The 16,173-nt window shown below is 39.6% G+C and overlaps 1 protein-coding gene across 2 annotated transcripts; it reads right to left on the minus strand.

The window, feature by feature from the left end:
- Positions 1 to 36: 36 nt before the first annotated feature.
- LOC139560512 (zinc finger protein 180-like) lies at positions 37 to 15,831 on the minus strand. 2 transcript variants are annotated; one of them, XM_071377375.1, is made up of 3 exons: positions 15,260 to 15,831; positions 1,991 to 2,275; positions 37 to 670 (listed from the first exon to the last, which is right to left on the minus strand). In XM_071377375.1, the coding sequence occupies exons 1-3, from the start codon at positions 15,573 to 15,575 to the stop codon at positions 666 to 668; spliced, it is 606 nt and encodes a 201-aa protein (XP_071233476.1). In that variant the 5' UTR covers positions 15,576 to 15,831; the 3' UTR covers positions 37 to 665. The 2 variants fall into 2 exon arrangements, with proteins under 2 accessions (XP_071233476.1, XP_071233475.1); XM_071377374.1 differs by lacking the exon at positions 37 to 670 and having other exon boundaries at positions 756 to 2,275.
- Between the last annotated feature and the right edge of the window lie 342 nt (positions 15,832 to 16,173).

Genomic DNA, 16,173 nt, shown 5'->3' on the forward strand with positions numbered 1-16,173 from the left:
AAGGGACCAATAGTCTCTTGATTGGTCAATCATTGGTTGAACTCAAATCAAGCTTTATTTATACAGCACATTTCAGACATGGATGCAACACAATGGCTTCACAGGAAAAATATATATATATTTAGTACACAACAAACAGAAGACTAACGGGCACCCTAAGGAAATGCCAAAAAAAGACAAACCCACACCAAAAGACAGGAAGTGGAGCAACTAAAGGTGTTGACTCTTCACATCTATCAAGACAACTGGAGCACTGGGCCAGACACTCTTAAATAGAACCTGGACCAGCTCAGGTGAAACACCTTCCCACTAACGAGATGGACAAGCCAGCACAGGTGTAACACATACTGACTAATGAGGTGACACCAATCAGTACGCCCTACGTGCTAAAGTCCAACCTCAAAACATAAATGGAAAAACCAAAGCCTGTAACACCTTCCCCCTTAAGACAACAAATATATCCTATATTTATTACTCAATTTATTAGGATTGTTAATAAAATTGATTATAGACCAATTTATTATACTGCGTCCATGTGTATAGGCTGCAAGTATGTTGAAATAAAAAATATATATTTTCAACTAAAACCAAACTTATATTGTACATTGGGCATATCTTACTTTCAGTGACATTTTGCTTGGTGGGATACCCCCAATATCACAGTTTTAACCTGTCCAAATGCAGAAGAAGTTTGTGATTAATTGAAAACCTAAACATAACATGTGCTATTTACATAAAAACATCTGCCACAAGAATCATATAACTTGTATTTATTTTTGAAAGCACCTTATAAATTGCACAAGCACCAAAAACGCTGGTGTTTTGACAAGTAGCAATAAATCACTGATATCAATTAGGGGGGGGGGGGATCAGGTTGTAGGTGCTGTTGAAACTAACACAACTAAAAAAACATGGAAATGGGAGATATATTTTACCTCACTGGTTAGAGGACAACCTGCAGAAGACAGTCAGCTACATTTTGGAGTGATGCATTTAAATGTAGGGGTCGCTAAACAAAGGAACGCAACACTTATTTCTCATCACTCATCGATATCATGTTGAAATCAATTGTGCCAAGAGGAGGGAGATGAGGTTGCGCGTCCTGTTAAAACTAACAGCTCAAAAGCCACACGGAATCTGGGAATAATGTGTACATCACTGGTTAGAGGACAACTTGTAGAAAACACCTAGCTACATTTTGTACATATTTTACATTTTATCTCCTACTACAATGTTAAAACATTCTACATTGACGTTAATAAAATACTTCCACAATATTAAAAACATTCTACATTATTTCATTGATATCATGAAACAACTCAATGTATTTTCTGATGTTTAGTCAGAGATCTTTTATCAGAGTATCTCTTCCCACATTGATTACAGCTGTGAGGTTTCTCTCCTGTGTGTGTTCTCTGGTGTGATACCAGGCTGTTTAGCCAAGTAAAACTCCTCCCACATTGATTACAACTAAATGGTTTCTCTCCTGTGTGTGTTCTCTGGTGTATAGTTAGATAGCTAGATGTAGAAAAACTCTTCGCACATTGAGTACAGCTATAAAGATTATGTCCTGTGTGTGTTCTCTGGTGTATAGTCAGCTGGCTAGATGTAGTAAAACTCTTCCCACATTGATCACAGCTATAAGATTTCTCTCCTGTGTGTGTTCTCTGGTGTATAGTCAGCTGGCTAGATGTAGTAAAACTCTTCCCACATTGTTCACAGCTATAAGGTTTCTCTCCTGAGTGTGTCCGCTGGTGTACTATCAGGCTATTTAGCTGAGTAAAACTCTTCCCACACTGACTACAGCTATAAGACTTCTCTCCTGTATGTGTTCTCTGATGTGTATTCAGGGAGCCAGATGTACCAAAACTCTTTCCACATTGATCACAGCCAAAAGGTTTCTCTCCTGTGTGTGTCCGCTGGTGTACTATCAGGCTGTTTAGCTGAGTAAAACTCTTCCCACATTGATTACAGCTATAAGGTTTCTCACCAGTGTGTATTCTCTGGTGTGATTTCAGGGTTTGTAGCCGACTAAAACTCTTCCCACATTGCTCACAGCCAAAAGGTTTCTCTCCAGTGTGAATTTTTTGATGTATTTTAAGTTTTACTGAAGAGTTTAATCTTTTCCCACAGTCAGAGCAGTGGTGAGACTTATTCCCTGTGGGTCTCTGCTGGTGTTTCTTGAGGTGTTCTGATGTGGAGAGACTTTTCTCTGCCTCGTCAGCATCATGTTGTTGAGGCTCCACAAAGGATCCACGATTGTCCCGTCTCTCTCCTGTGTGAATGACAAAGTCAGACAGACGGTTAAGGCCCACAACAGCAGAAATCCACTGTTTATTTGAGGTAAAAGGTGATGCCCAGAGCATACCCATGAAGTTGTACAACAATTGACGCCTGTTCAATTATTTGACAATTAAGACAGTCAAGTTAGCAACATTCATATTTTGTCTTGTTTTCACATTAGTAGTAACCAGAAATAAAAAATTTTGTCTCCAATATAGGCCCCTTTCTGCGTTTGCTAAAATTGCGGCACGAGGGCAAAGCGCATACAATTTGATTGCAGAAACTCCTCCCTGCTAATGAGGAAACCACTAGTTATGGATGTAGTATATCTGCTAATGAGGAAACCACGAGTTATGGATGTAGTATATCTGGTAATGAGGAAACCACTAGTTATGGATGTAGTATATCTGGTAATGAGGAAACCACTAGTTATGGATGAGTATATCTGGTAATGAGGAAACCACTAGTTATGGATGTAGTATATCTGCTAATGAGGAAACCACTAGTTATGGATGTAGTATATCTGGTAAAGAGGAAACCACTAGTTATGGATGTAGTATATCTGGTAATGAGGAAAGAACTAGTTATGGATGTAGTATATCTGCTAATGAGGAAACCACTAGTTATGGATGTAGTATATCTGCTAATGAGGAAACCACTAGTTATGGATGTAGTATATCTGCTAATGAGGAAACCACTAGTTATGGATGTAGTATATCTGCTAATGAGGAAACCACTAGTTATGGATGTAGTATATCTGCTTATGAGGAAACCACTAGTTATGGATGTAGTATATCTGGTTGCAGAAACTCCTCCTTGCTAATGAGGAAACCGATAGTTATGGATGTAGTATATCTGGTAATGAGGAAACCACTAGTTATGGATGCAGTATATCTGGTAATGAGGAAACCACTAGTTATGGATGTGGTATATCTGGTAATGAGGAAACCACTAGTTATGGATGTAGTATATCTGGTAATGAGGAAACCACTAGTTATGGATGCAGTATATCAGGTAATGAGGAAACCACTAGTTATGGATGTAGTATATCTGGTTGCAGAAACTCCCCCTTGCTAATGAGGCAACCGATAGTTATGGATGTAGTATATCTGGTAATGAGGAAACCACTAGTTATGGATGTAGTATATCTGGTAATGAGGAAACCACTAGCTATGGATGTAGTATATCTGGTAATGAGGAAACTACTAGTTATGGATGTAGTATATCTGGTAATGAGGAAACCACTAGATATGGATGTAGTATATCTGGTAATGAGGAAACCACTAGTTATGGATGTAGTATATATGGTAATGAGGAAACCACTAGCTATGGATGTAGTATATCTGCTAATGAGGAAACCACTAGTTATGGATGTAGTATATCTGCTAATGAGGAAACCACTAGTTATGGATGTGGTATATCTGCTAATGAGGAAACCACTAGTTATGGATGTGGTATATCTGCTAATGAGGAAACCACTAGTTATGGATGTAGTATATCTGCTAATGAGGAAACCACTAGTTATGGATGTAGTATATCTGCTAATGAGGAAACCACTAGTTATGGATGTAGTATATCTGGTAATGAGGAAACCACTAGTTATGGATGTAGTATATCTGGTAATGAGGAAACAACTAGTTATGGATGTAGTATATCTGCTAATGAGGAAACCACTAGTTATGGATGTAGTATATCTGGTTGCAGAAACTCCTCCCTGCTAATTAGGAAACCGATAGTTATGGATGTAGTATATCTGGTAATGAGGAAACCACTAGTTATGGATGTGGTATATCTGGTAATGAGGAAACCACTAGTTATGGATGTGGTATATCTGGTAATGAGGGAACCACTAGTTATGGATGTAGTATATCTGGTAATGAGGAAACCACTAGTTATGGATGCAGTATATCAGGTAATGAGGAAACCACTAGTTATGGATGTAGTATATCTGGTTGCAGAAACTCCCCCTTGCTAATGAGGCAACCGATAGTTATGGATGTAGTATATCTGGTAATGAGGAAACCACTAGTTATGGATGTAGTATATCTGGTAATGAGGAAACCACTAGCTATGGATGTAGTATATCTGGTAATGAGGAAACTACTAGTTATGGATGTAGTATATCTGGTAATGAGGAAACCACTAGATATGGATGTAGTATATCTGGTAATGAGGAAACCACTAGTTATGGATGTAGTATATATGGTAATGAGGAAACCACTAGCTATGGATGTAGTATATCTGCTAATGAGGAAACCACTAGTTATGGATGTAGTATATCTGCTAATGAGGAAACCACTAGTTATGGATGTGGTATATCTGCTAATGAGGAAACCACTAGTTATGGATGTGGTATATCTGCTAATGAGGAAACCACTAGTTATGGATGTAGTATATCTGCTAATGAGGAAACCACTAGTTATGGATGTAGTATATCTGCTAATGAGGAAACCACTAGTTATGGATGTAGTATATCTGGTAATGAGGAAACCACTAGTTATGGATGTAGTATATCTGGTAATGAGGAAACAACTAGTTATGGATGTAGTATATCTGCTAATGAGGAAACCACTAGTTATGGATGTAGTATATCTGCTAATGAGGAAACTACTAGTTATGGATGTAGTATATCTCCCTGGAACAAAAATGGTGAGCCAAGATTTTAGTTTTTAACGATGTATTCTGAATATTACAGCACACTATCAGCGCAAGATCAGGAGTGCTACTCAAGGAAACTCACATTAAGCTCTGTGTCTATTCACTAATTCACCACTGTGGGGGAAAACTCAGGGGATTTGTCACAGGCTGACAGCAAATATAGCCTCCATTTCCAGGTTGCTTATGAGTCCATTTCACATTACTTTTGGATTATAATTGTAAACCTCATTTGAATGTCCTGCTTAATATAATCTTTGTGCTACTGTTGCAAATCAACTGCTTAATACTTTTAAAAAAACACTTAAAATGCTATTTGACTAGCTTTGCCATCAGCCTGACAATGAGGGTTTGTCCACTAAGTGTTTAACATAACTTCTCCTAACAACAACATAGACCTACTGTAGGACCCATAACTTCACCTAACAATAACAGACCTACTGTAGGACCTATAACTTCACCTAACAACAACATAGACCTACTGTAGGACCCATAACTTCACCTAACAACATAGACCTATGACTATATATAATTTAATATTTCAGGTGAAACATGGAAACTAAAATGTCTTTGTCATGACATAACCTGATCACCAGATAATTTAGTCAATAATCCCACTAGAGTACTCTGTAATGTGTTGTCATTCTAAATGTCATGAATTAAGGAAAATAGCTCTGTGTGTTGTACAATAGCCTATCCATCAAGGAACAGTTCTCTACACATGAGCTAAGTATCTCTGTGTGCAAACAAACTAACAAGACCCTATTGTAAATCAAGCAGACAATAACACATTATAAACATCAATTTGTTAGGGATGTTGGATCCAACATGGAGCACGGCATAACTGTCTTTACCAGAATAATGAATGAAGAAGCACTTTGGTTGTTGTTGCATGTCGTGATGTTTGTCATGTGACTGTCATTCAGAAAATTATTTCCTGGATCAGCTGAGAATAGTTGAACATGTGACTGTAACAAAACAGCTACAGTATTAAGAATTATGTGTAATTATTGAAGAACCGCGTTAATGACAGTATCCATTTGGGTGTTGTCAACAAATTTAAGGTGACTCTCGGTTAGAACCATTGGATTTAGCAAACTCTGAAATTATTTAGTATTTCTGTGCCCATGAAAACCGTTTTCCCAGCGTAATATAAGGAAACTAAATGTTACGTAGGTAGAGTGCATTTTTTAAACTTAGAAATTGCACTGTTGGTTAGAGCCTGTAAGTCAGCATTTCACTGTAAGGTCTACACCTGTTGTATTTGGCGCACGTGACAAATACATTTTGATTTGATAGCAGTAGGATTAGTCTACCTGGCCTGCGCGCAAATGTAGGCCTATAAATGTGCCCATTTGGGAATGTCTGATAGTATTTCTGACTGTCTTAACGCACCACCACTAATGAGTTGTGGAGCTTCTCAAAATAATTTTCTTCACCTCCAACAGCAAGTAAACAAAGTCTAATCAAAATCAATTGCGAATGACAATAGTTCCTCAAAGTATTTTCGTAAAATATTGCCAGCTCTCGCCCTTTCGATAACCACTCGGCATAAAAGGGAAAAATGTAATGCTCTGATCCAGTGGAAATGTCATAAAATACCCAATTACCTCTTATTCTTTGCACAAATAGCCGACAGCTGTGTCTGTCCCAAACTCACTGGCGAGGGAAACTCTGAGGGCCCAGAATATTTTATACAATGTTGCAAGCTTGCTATCTTGAGTTTTGGGCCGACCCAGTTGATAGTTGATACAATGTTTCAAGTTCGTTGTAGACAGGCCATCAGCCAATGTGATTTATAGGATATTTATTTTTATCAGGATACTTTCTACCTGCAGGCTGCAATGTTTTTATTTGTTGACTTTATGTAGACTATTTTTACATAGTTGGCAATGGCAATAAAAGTTACTTTTAGATTTGTATAATTTTCATTTAGACTTAGATAGAATGTAGATTAAATCACAGACAATGATTTTGAGATACTATTATAAATTAAATGAAACTGTTCCAGTAAAATGTATCTATGAAAATCGTAACTGGCACGCAGATCAGTAGAAATGGTAAGATAACTTGGCACTCCAAATGGAGGTTGCAGACCGCTGGTGTAGCCCATTACCGGAAACTTCAGGCGCATAACGGCAGAATTTTTCTCCTTCTAGTTAGGTTATCTTGATCTCTGGCTCCCTTGAGTCATTTGTGTGTCTTAATTATTTGATCAAACTGCGTGCTTAAAGCATCAGACCAGTTCCGTCCATATAGTTGATTTTATTAAAACACATAGGTTGTGTCTATATATGGAAAAATACACATAACATTTCAACCAATCGATTGGTAGAAAGAACGGACGACTCTTGGTCTTGATTTATTTTAGGTGGGGACAGCACTAGAACATGATTATGGGGCTCCGGAGTGGCGCAGCGGTCTAAGACACTGCATCTCAGTGCTTGAGGCGTCACTACAGACACCCCGGTTCGAGTCCAGGCTGTGTCACAACCGGCCGTGAATGGGAGTTAACTTTTACCTGGTACTCATCCCGGATCCGGGAGCACCCCCATCAGTAAAAAAGCTGACTAGCATAGCCTAGCATAGCGTCACAAGTAAATACTAGCATCTAAATATCATTAAATCACAAGTCCAAGACACCAGATGAAAGATACACATCTTGTGAATCCAGCCATCATTTCTGATTTTTAAAATGTTTTACAGGGAAGACACAATATGTAAATCTATTAGCTAACCATGATAGCAAAAGACACAACTTTTTTTTCTCCACCATTTTTTTCCTGCATAGGTAGCTATCACAATTTCGACCAAATAAAGATATAAATAGCCACTAACCAAGAAACAACTTCATCAAATGACAGTCTGATAACATATTTATTGTATAGCATATGTTTTGTTAGAAAAATGTGCATATTTCAGGTATAAATCACAGTTCTACATTGCAGCTGCAATCTGAAATAGTGCTGAAGCAGCCAGAATAATTACAGAGACCAACGTCAAATACCTATATACTCATCATAAAACATTTCTGAAAAATACACAGCGTACAGCAAATGAAAGCCCAACATCTTGTGAATCCAGCCAATATGTCAGATTTTTTAAGTGTTTTACAGCAAAAACACAATATAGCATTATATTAGCTTACCACAATAGCCAGAAACACAACCGCATTTACCAGCAGCAAAGGTTAGCGATCGTAACAATCCAGCAAAAGATGTATAATTTGACTAACCTTGATAAACTTCATCAGATGACAGTCCTGTAACATCATATTACACAATGCATATAGGTTTTGTTCGAAAATGTGCATATTTAGCAGCACAAATCGTGGTTATACAATGTGATCAGTAGCAACATTTCAGGCATTCTGGCCGGCGCCATCTTGGAGAGGCACCTAATCTAATTGATAAATAATCGTAAACTTGACAAAAAAATACAGGTTGGACAGTAAATGAAAGATGCATTAGTTATTAATGCAACCGCTGTGTTAGATTTTTAAAATTAACGTTACTAGACATACAGTGTGCGTTACAGCCAGACCAGTGCCGAAATTAATGGCGGACAAATCCTTTTACATTTTTCCACATAAATACGAATTAAATCATAAATAGCTCTTACTTTTGGACGAGCTTCCATCAGAATCTTGGGCAAGTTGTCCTTTGTCCAAAAGAATCGTTGCTCGGTTGTAAAACGTCCTCTTCAACTTTGGAAATAGCAGCTAACGTTAGCTATGTGGCGCAGACATGCCCAAATCCTCAAAACGCAATACTAAGGAAATTCCGAAAATCGCAATATACTCGCATAAACTGATATAACTCGGTTTAAAATAACTTCGTTATGATGTTTCTAACACCTATATCGAATTAAATCACAGACGGATATATCTAAGGCCGATAACTTGAGCTTTTCCGAACGCCATGCTGAGGTCCTGCTCTGCGCAATGACGAACAATGAAAAGACTGCACCCCCCATGCCATGGCCTTTTATAAGGTCTGAGATCTGCCTAGAAACTCCATTCCAATTCTCATTGGTTACTGACATCCAGGGGAAGGCGCGTGCAGTTCATGTCGACCCATAGGATACATACAGAGTTTTAAACTGATCCTAGAACAGGGTCAACATTTTCAGATTTTGCAGTACCCGTCAGGAATTTCGCTGCCAAACGAGTTCTGTTTCACTCAGAGAAATAATTCAAACGGTTTTAGAAACTAGAGAGTGTTTTCTATCCAATAGTAATAATAATATGCATATTGTACGAGCAAGAATTGAGTACGAGGCAGTTTAATTTGGGAACGATAAATGGTAACGTTGAAACAGCACCCCCTATATTGAGAAAAGGTTAAATAAATTAAATAAAACCGAGTTCATTCATGAAGTTCAGACCCCTCCTCTTTTTCCACATTTTGTTACGTTACAGCTTTATTTTAAAATGGATTAAAAAAAAATAGAATCCTCATTAATCTACACACAATAATGAAAAAGTGATAACAGGTAAAAAACAGAAATACCTTATTTACATAAGTATTCAGACCCTTTGCTATGAGACTCGAAATTGCTTTCAGTTGCATCCTGTTTCCATTAATCGTCCTTGAGATGTATCTACAACTTGTTCGGAGTCCACCTGTAGTAAATTCAATTGATTGGACATGATTTGGAAGGCACACACCTGTCTATATAAGGTCCCAGAGTTGACAGTGCATGTCAGAGCAAAAACCAAGCAATGAGGTCGAAGGAATTGTCCTTAGAGCTCAGAGACAGCATTGTGTCGAGGCACAGATCTGGGGAAGGGTACCATAACAAATTCTGCAGCATTGAATGTCCCCAAGAACACAGTGGCATCCATCATTCTTAAATGGAATACTCTTCCTAGAGCTGGTCACCCGGCCAAACTGAGCGATTGGGGGAGAAGGGCCTTGGTCAGGGAGGTGACCAAAAACCTGATGGTCACTCTGACAGAGCTCCAGAGTTCCTCTGTGGAGATGAGAGAACCTTCCAGAAGGACAACCATCTCTGCAGCACTCCACCAATCAGACCTTTATAGTAGAGTGGCCAGACGGAAGCCACTTAGTAAAAGGCACATGACAGCCTGCTTGGAGTTTGACAAAAGGCCCCTTAAGACTCTAAGACCATGAGAAACAAGATTCTCTGGCTTGATGAAACCAAGATCGAACTCTTTGGCCTGAATGCCAAGAGTCACGTCTGGAGGAAACCTGGCACCATCCCTACGGTGAAGCATGGTGGTGGCAGCATGATACTGTGGGGATGTTTTTCAGCAGCAGGGACTGGGAGACTAGTCAGGATCCAGGGAAATATTAACAGAGCAAAGTGCAGAGAGATCCTTGATTATAGACCTGCTCCAGAGTGCTCAGGACCTTAGACTGGGGGTGAAGTTTCACCGTCCAACAGGACAACGACCTTAAGCGCACAACCAAGACAACGCAAGAGTGGCTTCGGTAGAAGTTTCTGAATGTCCTTGAGTGACATAGCCAGAGCCCGAACTTGAGCCCGATCTAACATCTCTGGAGAGACCTGAAAATAGCTGTGCAGTGATGTTCCCCATCCAACTTGACAGAGCTAGAGAGGATCTACAGAGAAGGATGGGAGAAACTCCCCAAATGCAGGTGCCAAATAAATTAGCTAAATGAAAGGGGGGGGGGGGGGGGGGGGGATAATTCAATACATTTTAGAATAAGGCTTTAACGTAACAAAATGTGGAAAAAGTCAAGGGGTCTGAAAACTTTCCGAATGCACTGTATACAGCAACAGCTCCCCCATAAGCATTACTATCTTTTCTGTAGATGTTATATCCCTGTATTGCTACTGCTGTAACAAAGGAATTATCTCAGTGAGTTTCAGAGATGAACAGTACAGTGCATTCCAAATTCAATAGGCAGGCAAGTAAACAAAAACGTTTTCAAATAAAAACTATTCCAGAAAATGTTAAAGCCAATATAACGCCCGTCCAAGAGACGGTCGAACAATCACGTTCACATTGTCATGCTGTGACACGCAGTTCCTAAGCTAATTCTCACGAAATCCCGTTTTAAAGTCAGGGTATGAGTCGAGAAACATGCCTATTTTCCTTAAAAGTACGTAATGTCATGATTACAAAGCTATACGATATTACAGAGAACAAGTTAATTATCTCACATCTTTGAAAATATTTATAATGTTGTGCTTCTTGTTCACAGAGGGTAATTCATGCCAATGTTCTTTTCTTTAAGCTGTTAATACGAATCGAAAGGAGTTTCCAATATCATAATTTCTTAAAGTATTTCTGGTGATAGCAAGTGAGTGATACACAAGCTAGGTCTATTTGAAACATTGCCATCCCATTGCAGCATTTACCAGCCACCAGGTTCAGAAGCTTTAAAACCACATAAAAAATATTTAAAACACAAATCTATTTTTTGAATTATGTTCAGTATATCTGGTAATGAGGAAACCACAAGTTATGGATGTAGTATATCTGGTAATGAGGAAAGAACTAGTTATGGATGTACATAATTCATAATAATAATAACATAATTCATGCTGGTTATTATTTTAGGCTATTTTAGTTAGAGTCAAAGATAGTTTTGCAATAGTTTTCATTTTTCAAACAGGTTTGTTATTTTATTTCAGTTTACTAAATAGTTTTCCCTTAATTACTTTTTCTATAATAAGCATGGAGGTTTTCCCTATCACCAGTCATAGGTACTGGCGACATAGCACCTCGTAACCTAGCTGGGAATGAGACAGATGGAAGCCTTCTGTGGTAACAGACAGGGGCGATTTGTAATCAAATCTAATTCCCAGGAATGGGGTTCATATGAACCACAGAGACTGTGTGTGGGATAATAACATGGCCGTGTCCAACCCTGCTTGTTCCCTCGACTCCGCTACCAACCACCAATCTCCAACAGGGCCCTTAACCTGTATCACTAGACACCTCATAGTGAGCTACAGGTAGGAATCAGCAATAATGAGACACCTCTGGGGAGGGGTGTCAGAAACATAAAAATATATACAGTGGGGAGAACAAGTATTTGATACACTGCCGATTTTGCAGGTTTTCCTACTTACAAAGCATGTAGAGGTCTGTAATTTTTATCATAGGTACACTTCAACTGTGAGAGACGGAATCTAAAACAAAAATCCAGAAAATCACATTGTATGATTTTTAAATAATTAATTTGCATTTTATTGCATGACATAAGTATTTGATCACCTACCAACCAGTAAGAATTCCGGCTCTCACAGACCTGTTAGTTTTTCTTTAAGAAGCCCTCCTGTTCTCCACTCATTACCTGTATTAACTGCACCTGTTTGAACTCATTACCTGTATAAAAGACACCTGTCCACACACAATCAAACAGATTCCAACCTCTCCACAATGGCCAAGACCAGAGAGCTGTGTAAGGACATCAGGGATAAAATTGTAGACCTGCACAAGGCTGGGATGGGCTACAGGACAATAGGCAAGCAGCTTGGTGAGAAGGAAACAACTGTTGGCGCAATTATTAGAAAATGGAAGAAGTTCAAGATGACGGTCAATCCCCCTCGGTCTGGGGCTCCATGCAAGATTTCACCTCGTGGGGCATCAATGATCATGAGGAAGGTGAGGGATCAGCCCAGAACTACACGGCAGGACCTGGTCAATGACCTGAAGAGAGCTGGGACCACAGTCTCAAAGAAAACCATTAGTAACACACTACGCCGTCATGGATTAAAATCCTGTAGCGCACGCAAGGTCCCCCTGCTTAAGCCAGTGCATGTCCAGGCCTGTCTGAAGTTTGCCAATGACCATCTGGATGATCCAGAGGAGGAATGGGAGAAGGTCATGTGGTCTGATGAGACAAAAATAGAGCTTTTTGGTCTAACTCCACTTGCCGTGTTTGGAGGAAGAAGAAGTATGAGTACAACCCCAAGAACACCATCCCAACCGTGAAGCATGGAGGTGGAAACATCATTCTTTGGGGATGCTTTTCTGCAAAGGGGACAGGACGACTGCACCGTATTGAGGGGAGGATGGATGGGGCCATGTATCGCGAGATCTTGGCCAACAACCTCCTTCCCTCAGTAAGAGCATTGAAGATGGGTCGTGGCTGGGTCTTCCAGCATGACAACGACACGAAGCACACAGCCATGGCAACTAAGGAGTGGCTCCGTAAGAAGCATCTCAAGGTCCTGGAGTGGCCTAGCCAGTCTCCAGACCTGAACCCGATAGAAAATCTTTGGAGGGAGCTGAAAGTCCGTATTGCCCAGCGACAGCCCCGAAACCTGAAGGATCTGGAGAAGATCTGTAGGGAGGAGTGGGCCAAAATCCCTGCTGCAGTGTGTGCAAACCTAGTCAAGAACTACAGGAAACGTATGATCTCTGTAATTGCAAACAAAGGTTTCTGTACCAAATATTAAGTTCTGCTTTTCTGATGTATCAAATACTTATGTCATGCAATAAAATGCAAATTAATTACTTAAAAATCATACAATGTGATTTTCTGGATTTTTGTTTTAGATTCCGTCTCTCATAGTTGAAGTGTACCTATGATAAAAATTACAGACCTCTACATGCTTTGTAAGTAGGAAAACCTGCAAAATCGGCAGTGTATCAAATACTTGTTCTCCCCACTGTATATATATAAATAGTGTTTTATGACAAACTGTTTTTTACCAATCGGTCAAGACACCAACTTAGACTTTACCGTGAAATGCTTTACTTACAAGCCCTTAACCAACAGTGCAGTTCAAGAAGAAGAAAATGTTTACCAAGTAGACTAAAATAAAAAGTAATAATAAAAAGTAACAATAACAATAACGAGGCTATATACAGCGGGCACCGGTACCGAGTCAGTGTGCGGGGATACAGGCTAGTTGAGGTAATCTGTACATGAAGGTGGGGGCGTAGGGACTATGCATAGGTAACAAACAACCAGTGAGTAGTATCAGTGCACAAAAGGGAGGGGGGTGGGGGGGGGGGGTCAATGTAAATTGTCCAGTGGCGATTTTATGAATTGTTCAGCAGTCTTATGGCTTGGGGGTAGAAGCTGCTGAGGAGACTATTGGTCCTAGACTTGGCGCTCCGGTACCGTTTGCCGTGCGGTAGCAAAGAAAATAGACTATGACTTGGGTGACTGGAGTCTCTGACAATTTTGTGGGCTTTCCTCTGACACCGCCTATTAAATAGTTCCTGGATGGCAGGAAGCTTGGCCACAGTGATGTACTGGGCCGTTCGCACTACCCTATGTAGCGCCTTACGTTCAGATGCCGAGCAGTTGCCATACCAGGCGGTGATGCAACCGGTCAAGATGCTCTTGATGTTGCAGCTTTATTACCCTTTGAGGATCTGGGGACCCATGCCAAATCTTTTCAGTCTCCTGAGGGGGAAAAGGTTTTGTTGTGCCCTCTTCACGACTGTCTTGGTATATACGCACGTGGGTGATTAAAAGATGAACTGAGGTCCACTTTCCAGTCCAGTTGATGGTGGTAATACACCTTAAAGTTGGTTACCAACCGCCATATAAAGTCCAAAGAAGAAAAAGAAGCCTGAAGGAAGGAGAAATGACGAGAAACTAATTTGGTTAACCTTTTGGGGCATCGTGACTGGTTACCTATTTTGATGTGATATGAAAGTATTGTGTGAAATTATTTTGATGTGATATGAAAGTACAGCAATTTATGTTTCTAGAAACGTATCACAATTGAGAATCGATTCACATTTAGGTGAATTATTTGACTATTTTACCTGCCAGAGCCAGTCTACCTCTGAAAATAAAATACAGTCCTTGGACCTAGAGGAGTAACGGGGGCAGCAATCAGCAGTAGAAACAATAACAAAGCGTACTCCCTGCCTGTTTCGGTAAAAAGTTGAGGGATGGGGCTGGAGAAATGCAACCATCCATGATATCAACATTATAGCTTTAACCATGTTTTTAGGATATACAGTGTATGTTAATATTTACTGACAAACATTGGAATTTAAAAAAGCTTATATTTTGGGTTCTGATGGGGTACGACAGTTGAACTAAGCTCATGAGGCATTTATAAGTGAATTCTTCAAGAAACAATGGGTACATATCATTAATGTATAAGTCCCCAAAAGGATGTAACAACTGCTGATTGCCCCTTTAAGACTACATATTGGGCTAATCTAATAGGAGATATTGAGGACTACAGTATTTCAGGCATTGTCAATGATCAATTGTTAACGTTTTGTTGATGGTCCACTCTTGATGTTCTACACGTTACAGTGTAGCTTCAGCCATTCCTACAGAACAACATTAAAGTGTAGAAGCCCTTTAATGCATATTGGTTCAACGACTGCAGAGACGGTACTTACTGGTGTTAAACAAATCTCCAACCTCCTCTTCTTCCTCCAATGTGACAGTAATCTCCTCCTCTTTCACTCCAAAAACTGCATCCTCCTCTTTCTCTTCCTCTTCTTTTACTGTAACATCCTCCTCCTCTTTCACTCTGAACGCATCTTCCTTTTCTTTCACTGAAATGTCTTTCTCTTCTTCTTTCACGGTAACAGCCTCACCCTCTACTTGTTTTTGTAGTGTGACAGCTTCCTCTTCCTCTTTAACAAGAACTTCTTTCTCCGTCCAGCAGACCACCTCTTCTTTAGCAGGAGGAGAGTAACTTAGTGAACTCATGGTCGGGGATGTTAGCTAGCTAGCATTAGCGACTAGCCTAGTTCTAAGCCAGCTAGCTGACAAACAACGTAAATATATAATTAAATGGGCCAACAAGTACATACGACAGAAGTGTGTTTAATACACAGCGACTAATATACACCAAAACAGTGTAAAGAGCGTGAATGTTGTAGCTATGTTTGCTAGAAAACTACCGAGGTGTCTGACTAGCTGTTGTTGTTGAAGGAGCGTCCCGTCCACTAGATTATTTGTCCCACTGGCAACATCGCCTGAACCTAAAAGACGCACATCGCCATCTGCTGACTGGAGTGGGCAACGCAGTTGAGGAACCAAACGTTTATTTTTCCTTTATTTCATAAAAGTTGAATATTATATTAAGTCGTTCAAAGAGAAGCATGTGTTGATTGATTCGTGTTTAATGAGTGAAATATTTAAATAAACTTTACACCAAACACATTTGCATTGAACCATACTTCTGACATGGATCATTTTGACCCCAGAGGCATATCTTTGATCATAGCCAAAAGGTGGTTAATTAAATTCTTCCAATTTTTCATGACTTTGTCAATTAACTTTTTCTTAATAAATCTAAATCATG

Source organism: Salvelinus alpinus, chromosome 30, assembly GCF_045679555.1.
Source record: "Salvelinus alpinus chromosome 30, SLU_Salpinus.1, whole genome shotgun sequence".
NCBI lineage: Eukaryota > Metazoa > Chordata > Actinopteri > Salmoniformes > Salmonidae > Salvelinus > Salvelinus alpinus.

Coding starts and splice junctions, on each gene's coding strand:
- LOC139560512 (XM_071377374.1), bottom strand. CDS start 15,575: ATGAGTTCACTAAGTTACTCTCCTCCTGCTAAAGAAGAGGTGGTCTGC. Junction 2,276..15,259: donor TGGAGATTTGTTTAACACCA/GTAAGTACCGTC, acceptor TCATTCACACAG/GAGAGAGACGGGACAATCGT.